The 14,313-nt window shown below is 43.5% G+C and overlaps 1 protein-coding gene across 10 annotated transcripts in view; it reads right to left on the bottom strand.

Annotated features, from left to right (window-relative positions):
* Positions 1 to 14,313, bottom strand: part of FBXO25 (F-box protein 25) — a 111,108-nt gene that overhangs the window by 15,325 nt on the left and 81,470 nt on the right. For 8 of the 10 annotated variants that reach the window (XM_047772211.1, XM_047772209.1, XM_047772213.1 and 5 more), the window contains 3 exons: positions 6,484 to 6,587; positions 5,560 to 5,609; positions 3,216 to 3,308 (listed from right to left, as the gene is read on the bottom strand). In XM_047772211.1, coding sequence (XP_047628167.1) covers positions 3,216 to 3,308; positions 5,560 to 5,609; positions 6,484 to 6,587 — 247 coding nt within the window. The remainder of the gene's footprint in view (positions 1 to 3,215; positions 3,309 to 5,559; positions 5,610 to 6,483; positions 6,588 to 14,313) is intronic. The other 2 variants (XM_047772216.1, XM_047772217.1) reach the window with 1 other exon arrangement.

The following is a 14,313-nucleotide window of genomic DNA, read 5'->3' as shown; positions in this document are numbered from 1 at the left end:
AGGAAGGAAGGAAGGAAGGAAGGAAGGAAGGAAGGAAGGAAGGAAGGAAAGAAAGAAAGAAAGAAAGAAAGAAAGAAAGAAAGAAAGGAAGGAAGGAAGGAAGGAAGGAAGGAAGGAAGGAAGGAAGGAAGGAAGGAAGGAAGGAAGGAAGAAAGAAAGAAAAGAGAAAGAAAGGAAAGAAAGAAAGAAATGTTTCAAACTTTTTTTTTGGCGGCACCTGAGGCATATGGAAGTTCCCAGGCCAGGGATCAAATCTGAGCCACAGCTTCCAGCCTATGTACGCCACAGCTATAGGAACACCAGATCCTTAAGCCACTTCACTGCACCAGGGATCAAACCCGAGCCCTCAGCAGCTACCCAAGCCAGTGCAGAGACACAACACCAGATCCTTAATCCACTGTGTGGGAGAGGGAACTCCCCATTTCAAACATTTTTAACAGACATTAACAAAAGCAGCTTATTGTTTTATATACAGGATGTGGAAAAGACCATTTAATTGGGATTTATGTATACAGAACACATGGAATTTCCATTCCTGCCAAAGTAGAGGAGAATAAAGACTAAAATTCCATTCCAAACTACCTTTTTTGGGGGGGCCGCATCCAAAGCCCATGGAAGTTCCCAGGCCAGGGATCGAACCCAAGCCACAGTGACAACACCAGATCCCTAACTGCTAGGCCACGAGGGAACTCCCAAACTACTTACTTTTGACAACTGAAACAATTCATATTGAACACTAAACTCTAACACTTTTTTTTTTAATGGCCACTTTTGCAGCATATGGATGTCCCTGGGCCAGGGGTTGAACCCAAGCCGAAGCTGTGACCCATGCCAGATCCTTAAACCACTGCATAGGGCTGGGGATTAAAGCTGAGCCTCCACAGTGACCTGAGTTGCTGCAGTTGTGTTCTTAACCAGCTATGCCACAGCAGGAACTCCTCTAATACTTATTTTTATTCAGAAACTATGCAGTAATTATTGATTAGTCTCAGTTTAAAATTACTAATTTTCAATGAACAATGGGATTTCATATAAAATATTAATTAAAAACATGTATTACTGTTTTGATACAAATTCTCAGGAGAAATTTACTGAATGCCATCAGAAAGAAGGGAACTCTTCCTCAGGCATTTCCTGTCAGTGTTTACTGCTTGTACATTTACAGCTTTTCCAACATCAGTACTAACCATATGGACAGCACAGCACTAATTATGGGAAATCATCTTATTGAGAAGATCTGCAAAAGATTCCCCATGTCCTGTTAGGTGTGGGGTAGGCAATAAAGCAGCAGAGAGGTACCAAATACCAAGGACACTGCTCCAGCCCTAAGGTCAACTATGATTGACCACACAACACGGTGCCAAGAGACCCCACTGAGCAGAGCTTCTGCCCCTTAAGCTGTACTGAGGGAGAGGGGACTGGGCAGCAAGTAGGGGGAGGGAGATAGTCGCCCTGAGGTGAGACTGAGACACAGAACATGATCAGGAGAGTACATGGGGGCACCAGGTGTGGTAGGGAGGTGACAGAGGGAAGGGTGGGGTGGGCAGCAAGGCCAGATGGGAATGTGATCCCAGAGCAGCCAATCCATTTGTCTTCGCATTTTGCAGACGTGGACGGGGCAGGTCACACTCTGCATGGCATCTGGAGGAGCAGGAGGCAGGGGTGGGAAGAGGGTTAGGAGCAGGATCTCTGCTGGGGATGGGCTGGCTGGCAGGAGCTCTCAGCCACTGTGGCAGTGCCACAGTGAGACCAGCCACATGGGACGGTCCAGAGATGCTGGCAGGACCTAGCATGGTGGCCCCAGAACCTGCCAGAGTCATAGCTCCCAGCAGCTGTCACTAGAGGCAATGCAGAGAAAAGCAGTTTCCATGGGTTGCAGGACTGTTTAGTTGGCACAGGGACACATCACACACTTAGTTGTGCTTTTTTTCACATGTACTGGAAAACAACCAGCACAAAAACCTACAATTTTACAGGTCCTGATGTTCAGCATGAGGCTAAAGCAGGTGTTTCTACCTTCAGGAAGATGCCTTGACAAAGGTTACTCTGAACCACAGTGTGGCCTCGGTGGTTCACAAGACCAGGATTAGTAGGAAAGAGCACTCAGAGCCTCGTCCAGAGGTCAGCAAACCACGGGCCTAGACAGCAAGGGGCACAAAGTATGACACTGAAACCAGGAGGAATGGTTTCTCCCCAGTCTCCATCCTGCCCCAGGGTCCTTCCTGCACCCTCTGGTGGACAGTGGTCAAGAGCGGCTGGAAGGAGGTCTGAGCTGACCTATCAAAGAGCACATGGGGGTAAACGTTTATTGTAAAACAGGCCTCTCTGACAACACGTTTCCCGGCTACTCAAATCTTGACATTTTGACAAAGTGGAAGTGAATCCAGTTCCAGCAGCAGGAAAAGAAGTAACCAGTGGAGACCCCTGTCCAGTGTGCAGGTGCCTGGGGGAACTCAGACACCTGCCAAGGGACCCATCTGGCGAGACTGCAGGGAGCACATGGCACAAGTGACCCAGTTGCTGCGATGACCACACACTCAACAGGGAGGACCCCTCAGGCTTAAAGGCATATGACCTTCCAGCTTTGTGTCCTTCAAGCAACACTGTCTAATACCTAAAAGCCATTACAAGGAAATTCCTTCCAAAGTCTCAGAGAGCCAGTAAGAACCCAAATTAACAGCTACAGGACCCCTCACTCATTCACTGCCTAAAACAGTAAGATAGTGAATACATCACAGGGTGGTTAACCTTTAGGCAAATAAAAGTGAAAAATAAAGGAATGTATTATGGCCAAGATAATGATTCCTTCTAAAGCAGATCACTAACATAGTAAGGCTTTTGAGGAGTTCTCTTCTGTATAAGTTTTATTTTTTCTATTAGCCTGCAGTCCCACTGTGAAGCAGGGCTCACACTCTGTGAAAACCATACAGTAAAAATGCATGTGAAACAACCGGGTGAGAAATCCCAAGAAAAACTTCTGCCTTATCTTTACATCTCAAGACCCTAACACACAAGGCAGGTGGGAGAGACCTCTAAAGGAAAGTGCAGGAGGCACCCCCAGTGCCAGCCCAGGAGCCTCATCACAACCCTTCCTCCTCTTGGGTCTTCTACAGCTTCACATAGATGCCAAAGCATCTTAAATATTTCACACTTATAATCTTCAAAACCCAGTCACTTGAAAGCATCACCAAATGGCTCTGAAATAAAATACTTACTCTGACCACGTAATTGAACCGTCGGATGTCCTGAATTGCGCTTGAGAAGTCCAAGCGATTAAAAGCTTCTCCTAAAGTACAATACCCGTGTCTCTGGAAAAAGGACACAGAAGAGTTAAAATCTGTCATGTTGATCAATTAGTCAAAATGAACCAACAGTTAATGTGAAGTAGTCTGTGCAATTTTTTTTAAAACTTTGGCAAAGGATATTCATTTTTATTATGATTTATTCCATACTTAGATGAGAATAGAGTAAAATTAAAGCAATGCTAAAGTCATTTACATATAATCAAGACAATATGCATTAGCATTTTTACACCACTATTGATAAAATGACAAATATAAATATTTATTAAATATGTGTCAACTTCCTTTGTCAGGACACATTAGGGGGAGGACAATATTAACCCTACAATCATACAATTAACTGGGTATCTTCTAGTCTGTGCAACTACATATACATAAATTGTGCTTGGCCACTATGAAGAAGCATCTGCTATAAACACACAGGCTTAAGTTCAACCCTCTTCAGGGAGTTGTACATGCCCACAGGCCTGGACACACACCCAGCTGCACAGGATCAAGGCCCAGAGGCACCTGGGAGGGTGGGGCTGGGGTGGGGGTCTGAAAATCAGCATCTGGGTGGAGAGGATGGGGGCAATGGGAGGATGGGGACAGGATGCCTAGCACCCCAAAACCAAGAATACAGTCATAAGACCCACAGGTCCAATAGTCAAAGACCACAAATGAAACATGAGTAACTTTTTTTCAGTAGAGAAATACTGCTGCTCCATTTCAGATGTTTTTCCTTAATGATAGATTGTACAGACTTGTTCCCTAGGTTGCAGAAGACATTTTAAACTCTATCTTCTGTATCTGAAATACTTAGAACAGACATATATTTTCAATTCAGGGTTGCAGGGAGAGAGAAAGCAGAAAATAATCACAGAAAACATGAGGTGACAGACAGGCCTCACAATTTCAAACAGAGGACAGGAGGGGTTCCATAAAGGGCAGCTGGAGATGAAAACCTGAGTCGTAGACACAAACTGCCCTGTGAGGGCTGATCTGTTTCTACACCCAAATCCCAACAATAGTCCCAGTGTGTGTACAAGTCAACATGATACTCTTACTTAAAATATTCAATATGTATTTTTACTGAATATCCACAATGTGCAAAATACTTTCCTGGGAGCTATGGAGGTTAATTGGTATTGACTATATCTGGAATCGACCATAACCAACAGTTTTTCTCTTCTCAATGAAGAGAATTCCAAACACTGGTGTAACAGATCCCTTCCAGGCAGCCTCCCATCTCACAACACCATCTTAAGGGGGATCAAAATCATATTTCTGAACCACATGCACACCCAGTTCTGTGGGGTTCTGGAGCCACACGTGGAACCTTGGGGCTGTGGCAGCTATGGGCGGCCACATAGACCAAGAGCAGACCCGTGGTGGGCCTCAGGTGAGAAGCCCAAGGCCCGAAGAAATGTGCAGTGAGAGGTGCTAGTCTCTGCCCAAGTCCTGGCCCTCCTGCGCCTGCTTGTGGCCCTATTCCCAGGACCTCCATGACACTCTGCAGATGGGCAGGAGTCTCCCTTCTGCTGCGTGTGCTGGTCCAAGCTGGACCTCTTCTCTGTAATGTGTAGCAATTTGCAGCGGATGAAACGCCTAGCAGTCTTTCATAAGCCCAAACTGGGTCAGGTTCTGCCAAATACCTTCCTGGTGAACTGGAGTGTATCTTAAGGATTAGAGTGTTTCACATCCATTTAACAATATTAACCATCACCAAACAGGTCAACTAAATTCTGTCTCAGAATGTAATCTTTGGTAAGCTTCTAGGAAGCTGGGCTGGTTTCAGAACATCCATTATTAACACTTCTGGGACACTTAACTCACACTAACATACTACACACTAAACAACTGCTCCCTAAATTATTTTTCCCAATTGCTGCAAAGTAAGGTAAATGCAGCTTCTCAGCTTCCCCAGATACCAAGTAAGTAGAAAAGGAAACATGTAGAGTTGAGCATCTAGAGGGTCACTAAGAACAGCTTCTGGGAAGGGCAAGGTGAGAAACTATCAAAGTACCTAGGGGTCTATACTTGATCTGAAATAGCTCTCTGCTGATTCAGACTTGTATGGGGCACTGACATAAACCACACAAACACATACACACAGGAAACACAGTCTCAAAGACCCTCATATACTTTCACCTGCTAAAATGTGAACACAGATTTGATACTGCAAAAGAAACTAATGTGACATCAGAAACAATACTGTTTTAACAGAATTGTTTTAAAAGAAACAATACAAAATATCCCTTTATAATAGAATACTTACTTCTTTTGTGCTTTCTTTATGGACATAGATCCATTTTTCACGATAAAAACCTAGAATAAAAATTAGCTTTGTTTTTAAAATCTGGTGAATCATTAAAAATTGAAGATTTTAAAGAACTTCAATGGTTGCGCATGCTAACAAAATTATCTGGCATGTAAAGATAAATGCTTTGATTCGGCTAAATGTACATAGAACGGCTTTGTTTCCTAAAGTCAGTTTAAGAGGTGCTGAAGCATCCTTGCATGAAGAGTGATTTATAACAGTACCAACTCTGGGTAACTTAGAAGAAAATAGTGCCACCAGCAGCTGCAGTCATATCAAAACATAAATGGTTATAAGAGAGTACTTCATTGGTACCCTAATAAAAGTTCTCTTCCTCTTTTACTGCATCTATATGGTATTCCATTTAAATACACTTTCCACATAGCTCATTTCCAAAAGCTTCGAGGATCATAGCAATAACGTCCATGGGAGCCTCCAGGAGCCCAGGACTGAATTCACTAACACACTACCATGACTCATGGCTGAGCATCAGCACAGGGGCCCTTTCAGAGCCTCCCTTCCCATCCTGCCTGCTGCTCTGATCAGCAGCATCTACTGCACTGAAGCCAAATACAAGACATCTCTGATTCTGCCTCAATGCCTGGGAGCAAACAGACCAGAATTCAGGATTGCTCTTCAACACTCAGATAGAGGCTGTTTTGTGGGGTTTGCTGTCTTTTGTTTCATTTTTGCAAATCTAACTACTTACTCAACTGGCTGAACTGCAAAAATCTGACCCCTAAATCAGTGAGCAACAGTGGATTCAGTGCTGCTACTTATATCTGTATCAGCATTTATGTCATAGGACAGCACTATCAAAGCAAATTCTGAACATATTCAACAAGTAAAATATCACAAAATTATTAATGAAAATTATCTTACTTTGAGTATTTGTGTCATTTCTAAAGTGGTCCTTTTTTCTTTTTTTGGATGCATATTCATGCTCTTCATTATTGTATATTTCTTCATCTTCACTATTTAAGATACTGAAATAAAGATACATTTTATTAAAATATTTTTACACAGATTTCATTTGGATTTTATTTTATTAAAAAAAAAGATAATAAATATTTGGCTTGCAATTCAGGAGCCCAAAGTAAAAATCATGTTAAATTCTGAAGGCAAACAGTTACTTTTCAATGCAACAAATCACAGGTTTGAAATTACAAGGATAATGTCTAGGTTTTTTTTGTTTGTTTTGAGAAATCTAGGATTTATCCTGGTTCTTTTCAGAATGTTGTTTTGGGAAGGGATGCACATGTTTTAGAATCTCCTAAGGATTTTGACATGTTCAACCAAGGCAGTTTCAGACTTTAAAACTCATAATTTTAACCCAATAGAAAAATGGGCAAAAGACCTGAATAGACATTTCTCCAAGGAAGATATACAGGTGGCCAACAAGCACATGAAAAAATGCTCAACATCCCTGATTATTAGAGAAATGAAAAAACTACCATGAGATACCGCCTCACACCAGCAAGAATGGCCGTCATTAGTAAGGCCACAAATAACAGCGCTGGAAGCAGTGTGGAGAAAAGGGAACCCTCCTGCACTGTTGGTGGGAATGGAAGCTGGTACAACCACTATGGAGGACAGTATGGAGGTACCTTAGAAATCTATATATAGAACTACCATATGATCCAGCAATCCCACTCCTGGGCATATATCCGGACAAAACTTTCCTTAAAAAAGGCACATGCACCCATATGTTCATTGCAGCTCTATTCACAATAGCCAAGACATGGAAACAACCCAAATTTCTATCAACAGACGACTGGATTAGGAAGATGTGGTATATATACACAATGGAATAGTACTCAGCCATAAAAAGAATGACATAATGCCATTTTCAGCAACATGGATGGAACTAGAGACTCTCATCCTGAGTGAAGTAAGTCGGAAAGAGAAAGACAAATACCATATGATATCACTTATATCTGGTATCTAATATACAGCACAAATGAACCTTTCCACAGAAAAGAAAATCACGGACTTGGAGAAGACTTGTGGTTCCCCAGGGGGAGGGGGAGGGAGTGGGAGGGATTGGGAGCTTGGGGTTAACGGATGCAAACTATTGCTCTTAGAATGGACTTACAATGAGATCCTACTGTGTAGCACTGAGAACTATGTCTAGATACTTATTTTGCAGCATGACAATGGGAGAAAAAATTATGTATACATGTATGTGTAACTGGGTCCCTATGCTGTACAGTGGGAAAAAAAATAAAAAAATAAAACTTACAATTTTATAGTATGTACTCTGGACTAAAGTTAATACGACAACATGACACCTGATACTAATGATTTGCAGTAAACACTAAGCATTTCTGTTGTCTCAACATTTCCAAAGACCCAACAGGAACTATTATTATACCGTAACATTTCCTTTTAAACATGAACCAAACTGAAATCAGATGAAGTAAAACATTTCTGTTTTACACTTAAATACATTTAATTAAAAACTTTCCCATTTTTTCCTTTTTTTGATGAAATAAAAAAAACATAAGGTGATAACTAAACACCCTGAATACATTTTTTTTAAAGTTTCTTTCCTATAGTGTAAAAAAAAAAAGTGACTATGTAAAAAGCAGTCCACTCAGACTAAAGATGCACACAATTTTTTTTCAGCACACTGACCGCAAAGAGGGGCTTTGTGTACTGAGCTGGCTAGCAGAGATGCAGGGCCTGATGCTCAAAACCAAGGGAGTAGCATTACTTATTTCCTCGTCACCACTCTTTGACAATAAGCTCCTTCCACTAACCAGTATTCACTTTTAATAAAAACAGCTGAATTTGCCAAATGAATCCATTTATCACTGTCAGAACAGACTTAAACAACACTGGCAATAGTTGTAAATCATCAAGACAAGCAAAAGTGCATTTACAAAAAAACAAGCAACTTAGCATTCAGTGGCAGGCAGTAAATAACACCAATTCATAGAAATTGGTTAATTCTGGTTGTATCTCACATTTAATCTCACACTTGTTTGTTGTCATTGATTCATATACTGAAAGTAGAAGCTTTCAAGTCTGAAGTTTTTCTAACTACAATCACAAATGCATCAGGGAAAAACAGAAACACACTGTTCTCCAGAAACAGTGTCACAGAAATGAGACCTGGCACCAGTAGAGAAGAGGGGGGCACAGGCGCTGTGCCCGGCTGGGTGCAGGGAAGCACCCACCTGTGCTGTGCCCAGAGCCGGCCCTGGGAAGGCCCAGCTGTCACACTCTCCCTCATCTGAAGGGAGGGAACAGCCAATGGGGACAGAATAACATGCAGAAAGCACAGAACAATTACACAGTGAAAACACATCTGACTTAGGAAGGTGAGTCCCCTCCACACCCACAGCTAAATACCCCACAGCACCCTGGGCACGCTCCTTCTGGGGAACATTTTCTGATAAACCTGCCAAAGGTGCACAGCTTCACCAAAACCAAGCCATACAAGGATGCATGTGGAAAAGAACCATCGAAAACACCTCCGGACATGGAGTTCTCTTGTGGCACAGCAGGTTAGGGATCTGGCCTTGTCACTGCAGTGGCTTGGGTCTATCCCTGGCCCAAACTTCCATTACGCTGCGAGCGTGGCCCAAACAAAACATCTCCTGACAGATAACCCACAACCTACTACATAGCACAGGGAACTGTACTCAGTAGCTTATAATAACGTATAAAGGAAAAGAATCTGAAAAAGAAGACATATATGTGTATGCATAACTGAATCACTTTGCTATACATCTGAAACTAGCAAATACTGTAAATCAACTATACTTCAATTTAAAAAAAAAATCTCCTGGGTTTCCCTGAGGGCTCAGTGGTTAAGGATCCAGCACTGTCACTGCTGTGGCATGGGTTCGATCCCTGAGGGCCAAGCACAGAAGCTACTCTCTTTTCCTAAGTCCACTCTGGAAGTCAGCCTGTGGCTTTAACACTGTCCCAGTGTGAACTGACCTTTCCCCACATTGTGGTCCTCATCCTAGTGCTGACCTATTAGAAAATTGGTGACATTTTTCTTGAAGAGTCATATAACATGGCCTTAAGCTTCACCCCCAGGCCGTTTCTACTAGGGTCAGCAGGGTCTTAAATGCAAAGGGTTGTGATGGGCTCTCACCTTCCAATCATTTCCACACAATTCTAGGAAATAAAATAAGGGAAGTTAAGCCTCCAGCTTTGAAAACAGTTAACTGGCAGTGTGAACTACAGTGTATCTAAGTCACAAGAAATTCTATAATTAGTAAGAAAAATTACCAAGATTTGTGAATGATTTAAGTTTTAATAATCATAAAGGTAATTTATGTTTTAAAAAAAAAAAAAAAACCCGAGTATAAAATGAAAAGTTGGAGTTCCCCCGTTGTGGCGCACCAGAAACCAATCTGACTAGTATCCGTGAGGATGCGGGTTGGATCCCTGGCCTTGATCAGTGGACTGGGGATCCGGCATTGCCATGAGTTGTGGTGTATGTCACAGATGCGGCTTGGATCCCATGTTGCTGTGGCTGTAGCGTAGGCCGGCAGCCATAGCTCTGATTCAACCCCTAGCCTGGGAACTTCCATAAGCCACAGGTGCAACCCTAAAAAGCACTAAACAAATAAATAAATAAATAAATGAAAAGTCTTCCTTGCCAATCGTATTCCTAAGAATTGGCTAAATTTTCATTATTTCAATTTTCCCTTGTTTTGGTTGCTAATTTTATAATTAAAAAAACAAATAAGCACATATCTGTCTTGAGTTGCCTATAAAAGACAAAGAATTAACCTCATTACTACACTCCCCTCATTTTGGTTGGCAATTCATCATTCAACAGTTATTGACTCACAACCCATCTTACCTCAGCTCTCTCTCCGCCCATTTCTTTTACTGGACCCACTTCAATTATTTTGACATAAATCCCAGACAGGATATCATTTTAGATGCCAATGTCTCAGCATGATACTCAGTCCTGCTGTGATCTGCGTAATTAGTGTTTTCTTCATGGATGAATTCTTCCAAGGCTGGGCTGGCAGCTCCTAACTAGGTAGTGCTTTCCCATCGGTATCCAGTGTCTCTTAGGTGCCCAGAAGGGGAGTTCCCCCTGTGGTACAAAGGGATTGGCACCATCTCTGGAGCATTAGGACACAAGTTCAATCCCCAACCTCGCACAGCAGGTTAAAGGATCCAGCGTTGCTGCAGCTGTGGCATACGTTGCCAGTGTGGCTTGTATCTGACCCCTGCCTGGTCCCTGGACCAGGAACTCCAACTCCATAAACCGTGAGGCGGTCCAAAAAAAAAAAAAAGTGCCCAAAAGGAAGGGATTCTGGCTGGACTGCTGCCTGGGTGCCCTCAGTGAGGGGTGGAGAATGGGTGGGCTGTGCCGTTAGCCTGTGTGTGTACTGGGCATGTACTCGTGGGCACTGCCTGACCATCATCACCTTCTGGTGCCCTGATCAAATACCTGTGTGGTCCAGGGGACTGGCGGATGCAGAGTACCTGTTCTGCATCCCTCAAAGGAATGCCCAGAGGTTGTCCCTGGGAGGGGCCCCTTGCTGCAGCCACCTCCTTGGTGATGTCACCTCACACTCTCCTAAGAAGTCCTTCAACCACAGACCATGTCTGCATGTTTCACTATCTCTTATCCTTTCATTTGCACTGAGGCACTGAGAGTTCCCCCCATTTTTCACAAGTAAAATACATATTTACAGAATTTAGGATAACATATACCTTAAACTCTGTGAGAGAGAGCTGGGAACACGGCTGCCCTGTGCAGTCCCCACACCCATGTGTGTTCTCTGATCCACTGCTTCTCCTGAACGACAGACCCACCCAATACCTGGTCGTGTCCGTCACACTCCCTTCCCACCTACCTCAAGGACACACGTCCATAACATAAGAGAGAAAGACGCAAAGGCCTGAAGTTCCAAAGAGGAATCACAAGGCCAGGAACAGAACAGGCTCAGATCATGTATTTTCCACAATCAAGTGAGCCAAGGATTTACCATTGAGATAAATCCAGTCTTAGGGTAAAGGTCACAACAAATGTTACCAATGTGCACGAACACAGGAAGCACTGCAGCCAGGAAATAGTGGTGAATCTACTACAGAAAGAGCAGGGAAAGTCACCAGTGCTGAAGAGGAGAGGCAAAAAGGCTGATGCTGAGTAAGTAACACGTATGTACTTGTAGGCCCACACGTTTCCACACATCCATGCAGGGTCCATGATGACAGAAAAGACACAGCACGTGATGCTACACGACACTTAGCAGAGAACAATGACCAAGAAGGTAGTGGAGGGCAGGGGCGCCAGGTCAGCATAATTGCAAGATCATACACTGTAGGGAGCTGACAGAATTCATACAGGAACTGAGGGTAACACACAAAGGTATTAGCATAAAAGTGAGAACAAGACGTAAAAAAACCTCCTACATACCAAAAGACTAAAGGCAAATGAAGCAAAACACAAGGTGCCAGGCCCTCTGTGGTGTGTATGAGAGAGGTGCATAAATACAGGCAGATACAGATGTAAACGTATACTGTACATCCAAAACATTAACTTCAGGGAACTGAGGCCGAACACTGCAGTAAGTGTGAACGGGCTTTTCCTCTAAAGGAAAAGTGTTTTGAGTTGGCTCACAAAGCAAAAATCAAACACCATGCTGAATAGAAGATGCACATGTGCAAAAGGATGGGAAAATACACGTCAGAATTTATAGGACCCTAGAAAAATAACTGTCATGGGAAACTTTAGGGCATTAAATACACACATGAATAAAAAATTAAACAATAGGAGTTCCCATAGTGTCTTAGCAGATAACAAACCCAATTAGCATCCAGGAGGATGCAGGCTTGATCCTTGGCCTCGCACAGTGGATTAAGGATCCAGCATTGCCATGAGCTGTGGTGTAGGTTGCAGACACAGCTTGGATCCCGCACTGATGTGACTGTGGTATAGGCCAGTAGCTGTAGCTCCAATTCGACCCCTAGCCTGGGAACCTCCATATGCCTTTTTAGGATACGGCCCTAAAAAGCCAAAAAGCCAAAAATAAAACGAACGACAAAAAGGAAATTACAAATGCAACAGAAAATTTAAAAAACCATGAAAGACTATTTCATGAAACTCTCTGTAAATAAATGGAAAGAGAAGAAACAGTTAAGAGTCTTAAAAATAAAGGAGTTCCTGTCATGGCTCAGTGGTTAACAAATCCAACTAGGAACCATGAGGTTGGGGGTTCGATCTCTGGCCTTGCTCAGTGGGTTAAGGATCCAGCGTTGCCATGAGCTGTGGTGTAGGTTGCAGACGCGGCTTGGATCCTGAGTTGCTGTGGCTCTGGCGTAGGCCAGTGGCCTCAGCTCCAATTGGACCTAGCCTGGGAACCTCCATACGCCACGGGAGCAGCCCAAGCAATGGCAAAAAAAAGACCAAAAAAAAAAAAGAATCTTAAAAATATAAATTTAACCAATAAGAAAATTAAATCTCTTTCCTCAGAGCTAGACAGTTAAATATAAAGTCCATTTAAGAAGGAAGCAAACAAGAATTAGGAGACAATTCAGACCAAACAAACTAGAGCCTCTGGTCACCTCCTCCGGATATGCTGGATTGACAGCTACCCACAGGACAATTTCCTCTGCAAAACCCCCAAACCAGCAGAGTAAGCCCTACAATCCAGCGAACGAGAAAAAAAAATCCATATATAAGTGGGTGGAGGGACCTGCCACAGTCTCGCCGTGAACCCCAGCCAGCGGCCACCACAGTGAGATGGGAACTCAGCCTGGAGCTTCTCCCTGAGAAGCAAGGAGCTGAACCCACTCAGCACTGCAACTTTTCAGACCTGCGTCTGAGAGGCAAGGCCCCCAACACCCAGCTTTGAAAGCAGAGACGCCAGGGGCGACAAGGAACAGAGTCGGTTTCTGAAGGGCCGGTGGCGCAGACTCCTCTCAGGGAGCCAGAAGCCAGGCAGCAGGTGGCAGGTGTGAGAAAGAGACCTGTTTGTGTGGTCACAGCTGTGCCTGGGGCTGTCTGGGGGACAGCGTCTCTGAGTGAGGAGCGGTGTATGTGTCTGCTGCAAGAGAACTCAGCCCTTGAGAGCTTGGTTCTGGTGGCCCATGGAGCCGTGGTCATGGCTTTGGTAGGACAGCAGCACAGAAAGAAACCATTCTTCACCGGATATTCCCCCAGGTCTCAACTCTAGGAAGCAGGCAGGACGCCCATCTGCAGACTCGCCCAGAGGTAGGTCTGCATACTCTAAAAGCTGCTGCCCGAATCCAGGTAATGACTGGGCTTCTCTCCTTGGACACTGACAGGTCTTGGCACACCCTCAATTACAGAGAGAGACTAAATACACAGGAGGCTGGCTGGACAATCACAGAGGTTTGAGAGACAGCCAGAAACTAGGGCCCTGCTGAACAGCAGAAAGCATCTAAACCAGACCACTCCTCCAAGACTGAGTGAGGTGGCTGTTTCATCTACTGCACAGAAATCACAGAGAGTCAAGGAAACGAAGAAACAGAAGACTATGCTCCAAATTAAAGATAAAACTCCAGGGGAAAACCTTAATAAAATGGAAATAAGTGATTTACCTGATAAAGCCTTCAAAATCATCATCAGGAAGTGCTCACTGAGCTCTACTGATGAACAAAATAAGAATTTCAACAAAGAGAAAATGTAAGAGCACCTACTGTCACAGAGCAAACAAACTATTAGAAGAGAAATGAAAATAATTCCATTTACAACTGCATCGA

The sequence above is a fragment of the Phacochoerus africanus genome, chromosome 3, assembly GCF_016906955.1.
Source record: "Phacochoerus africanus isolate WHEZ1 chromosome 3, ROS_Pafr_v1, whole genome shotgun sequence".
NCBI classification, from domain to species: Eukaryota; Metazoa; Chordata; class Mammalia; order Artiodactyla; family Suidae; genus Phacochoerus; species Phacochoerus africanus.
This window is presented reverse-complemented; position numbering and strand designations above follow the sequence as displayed.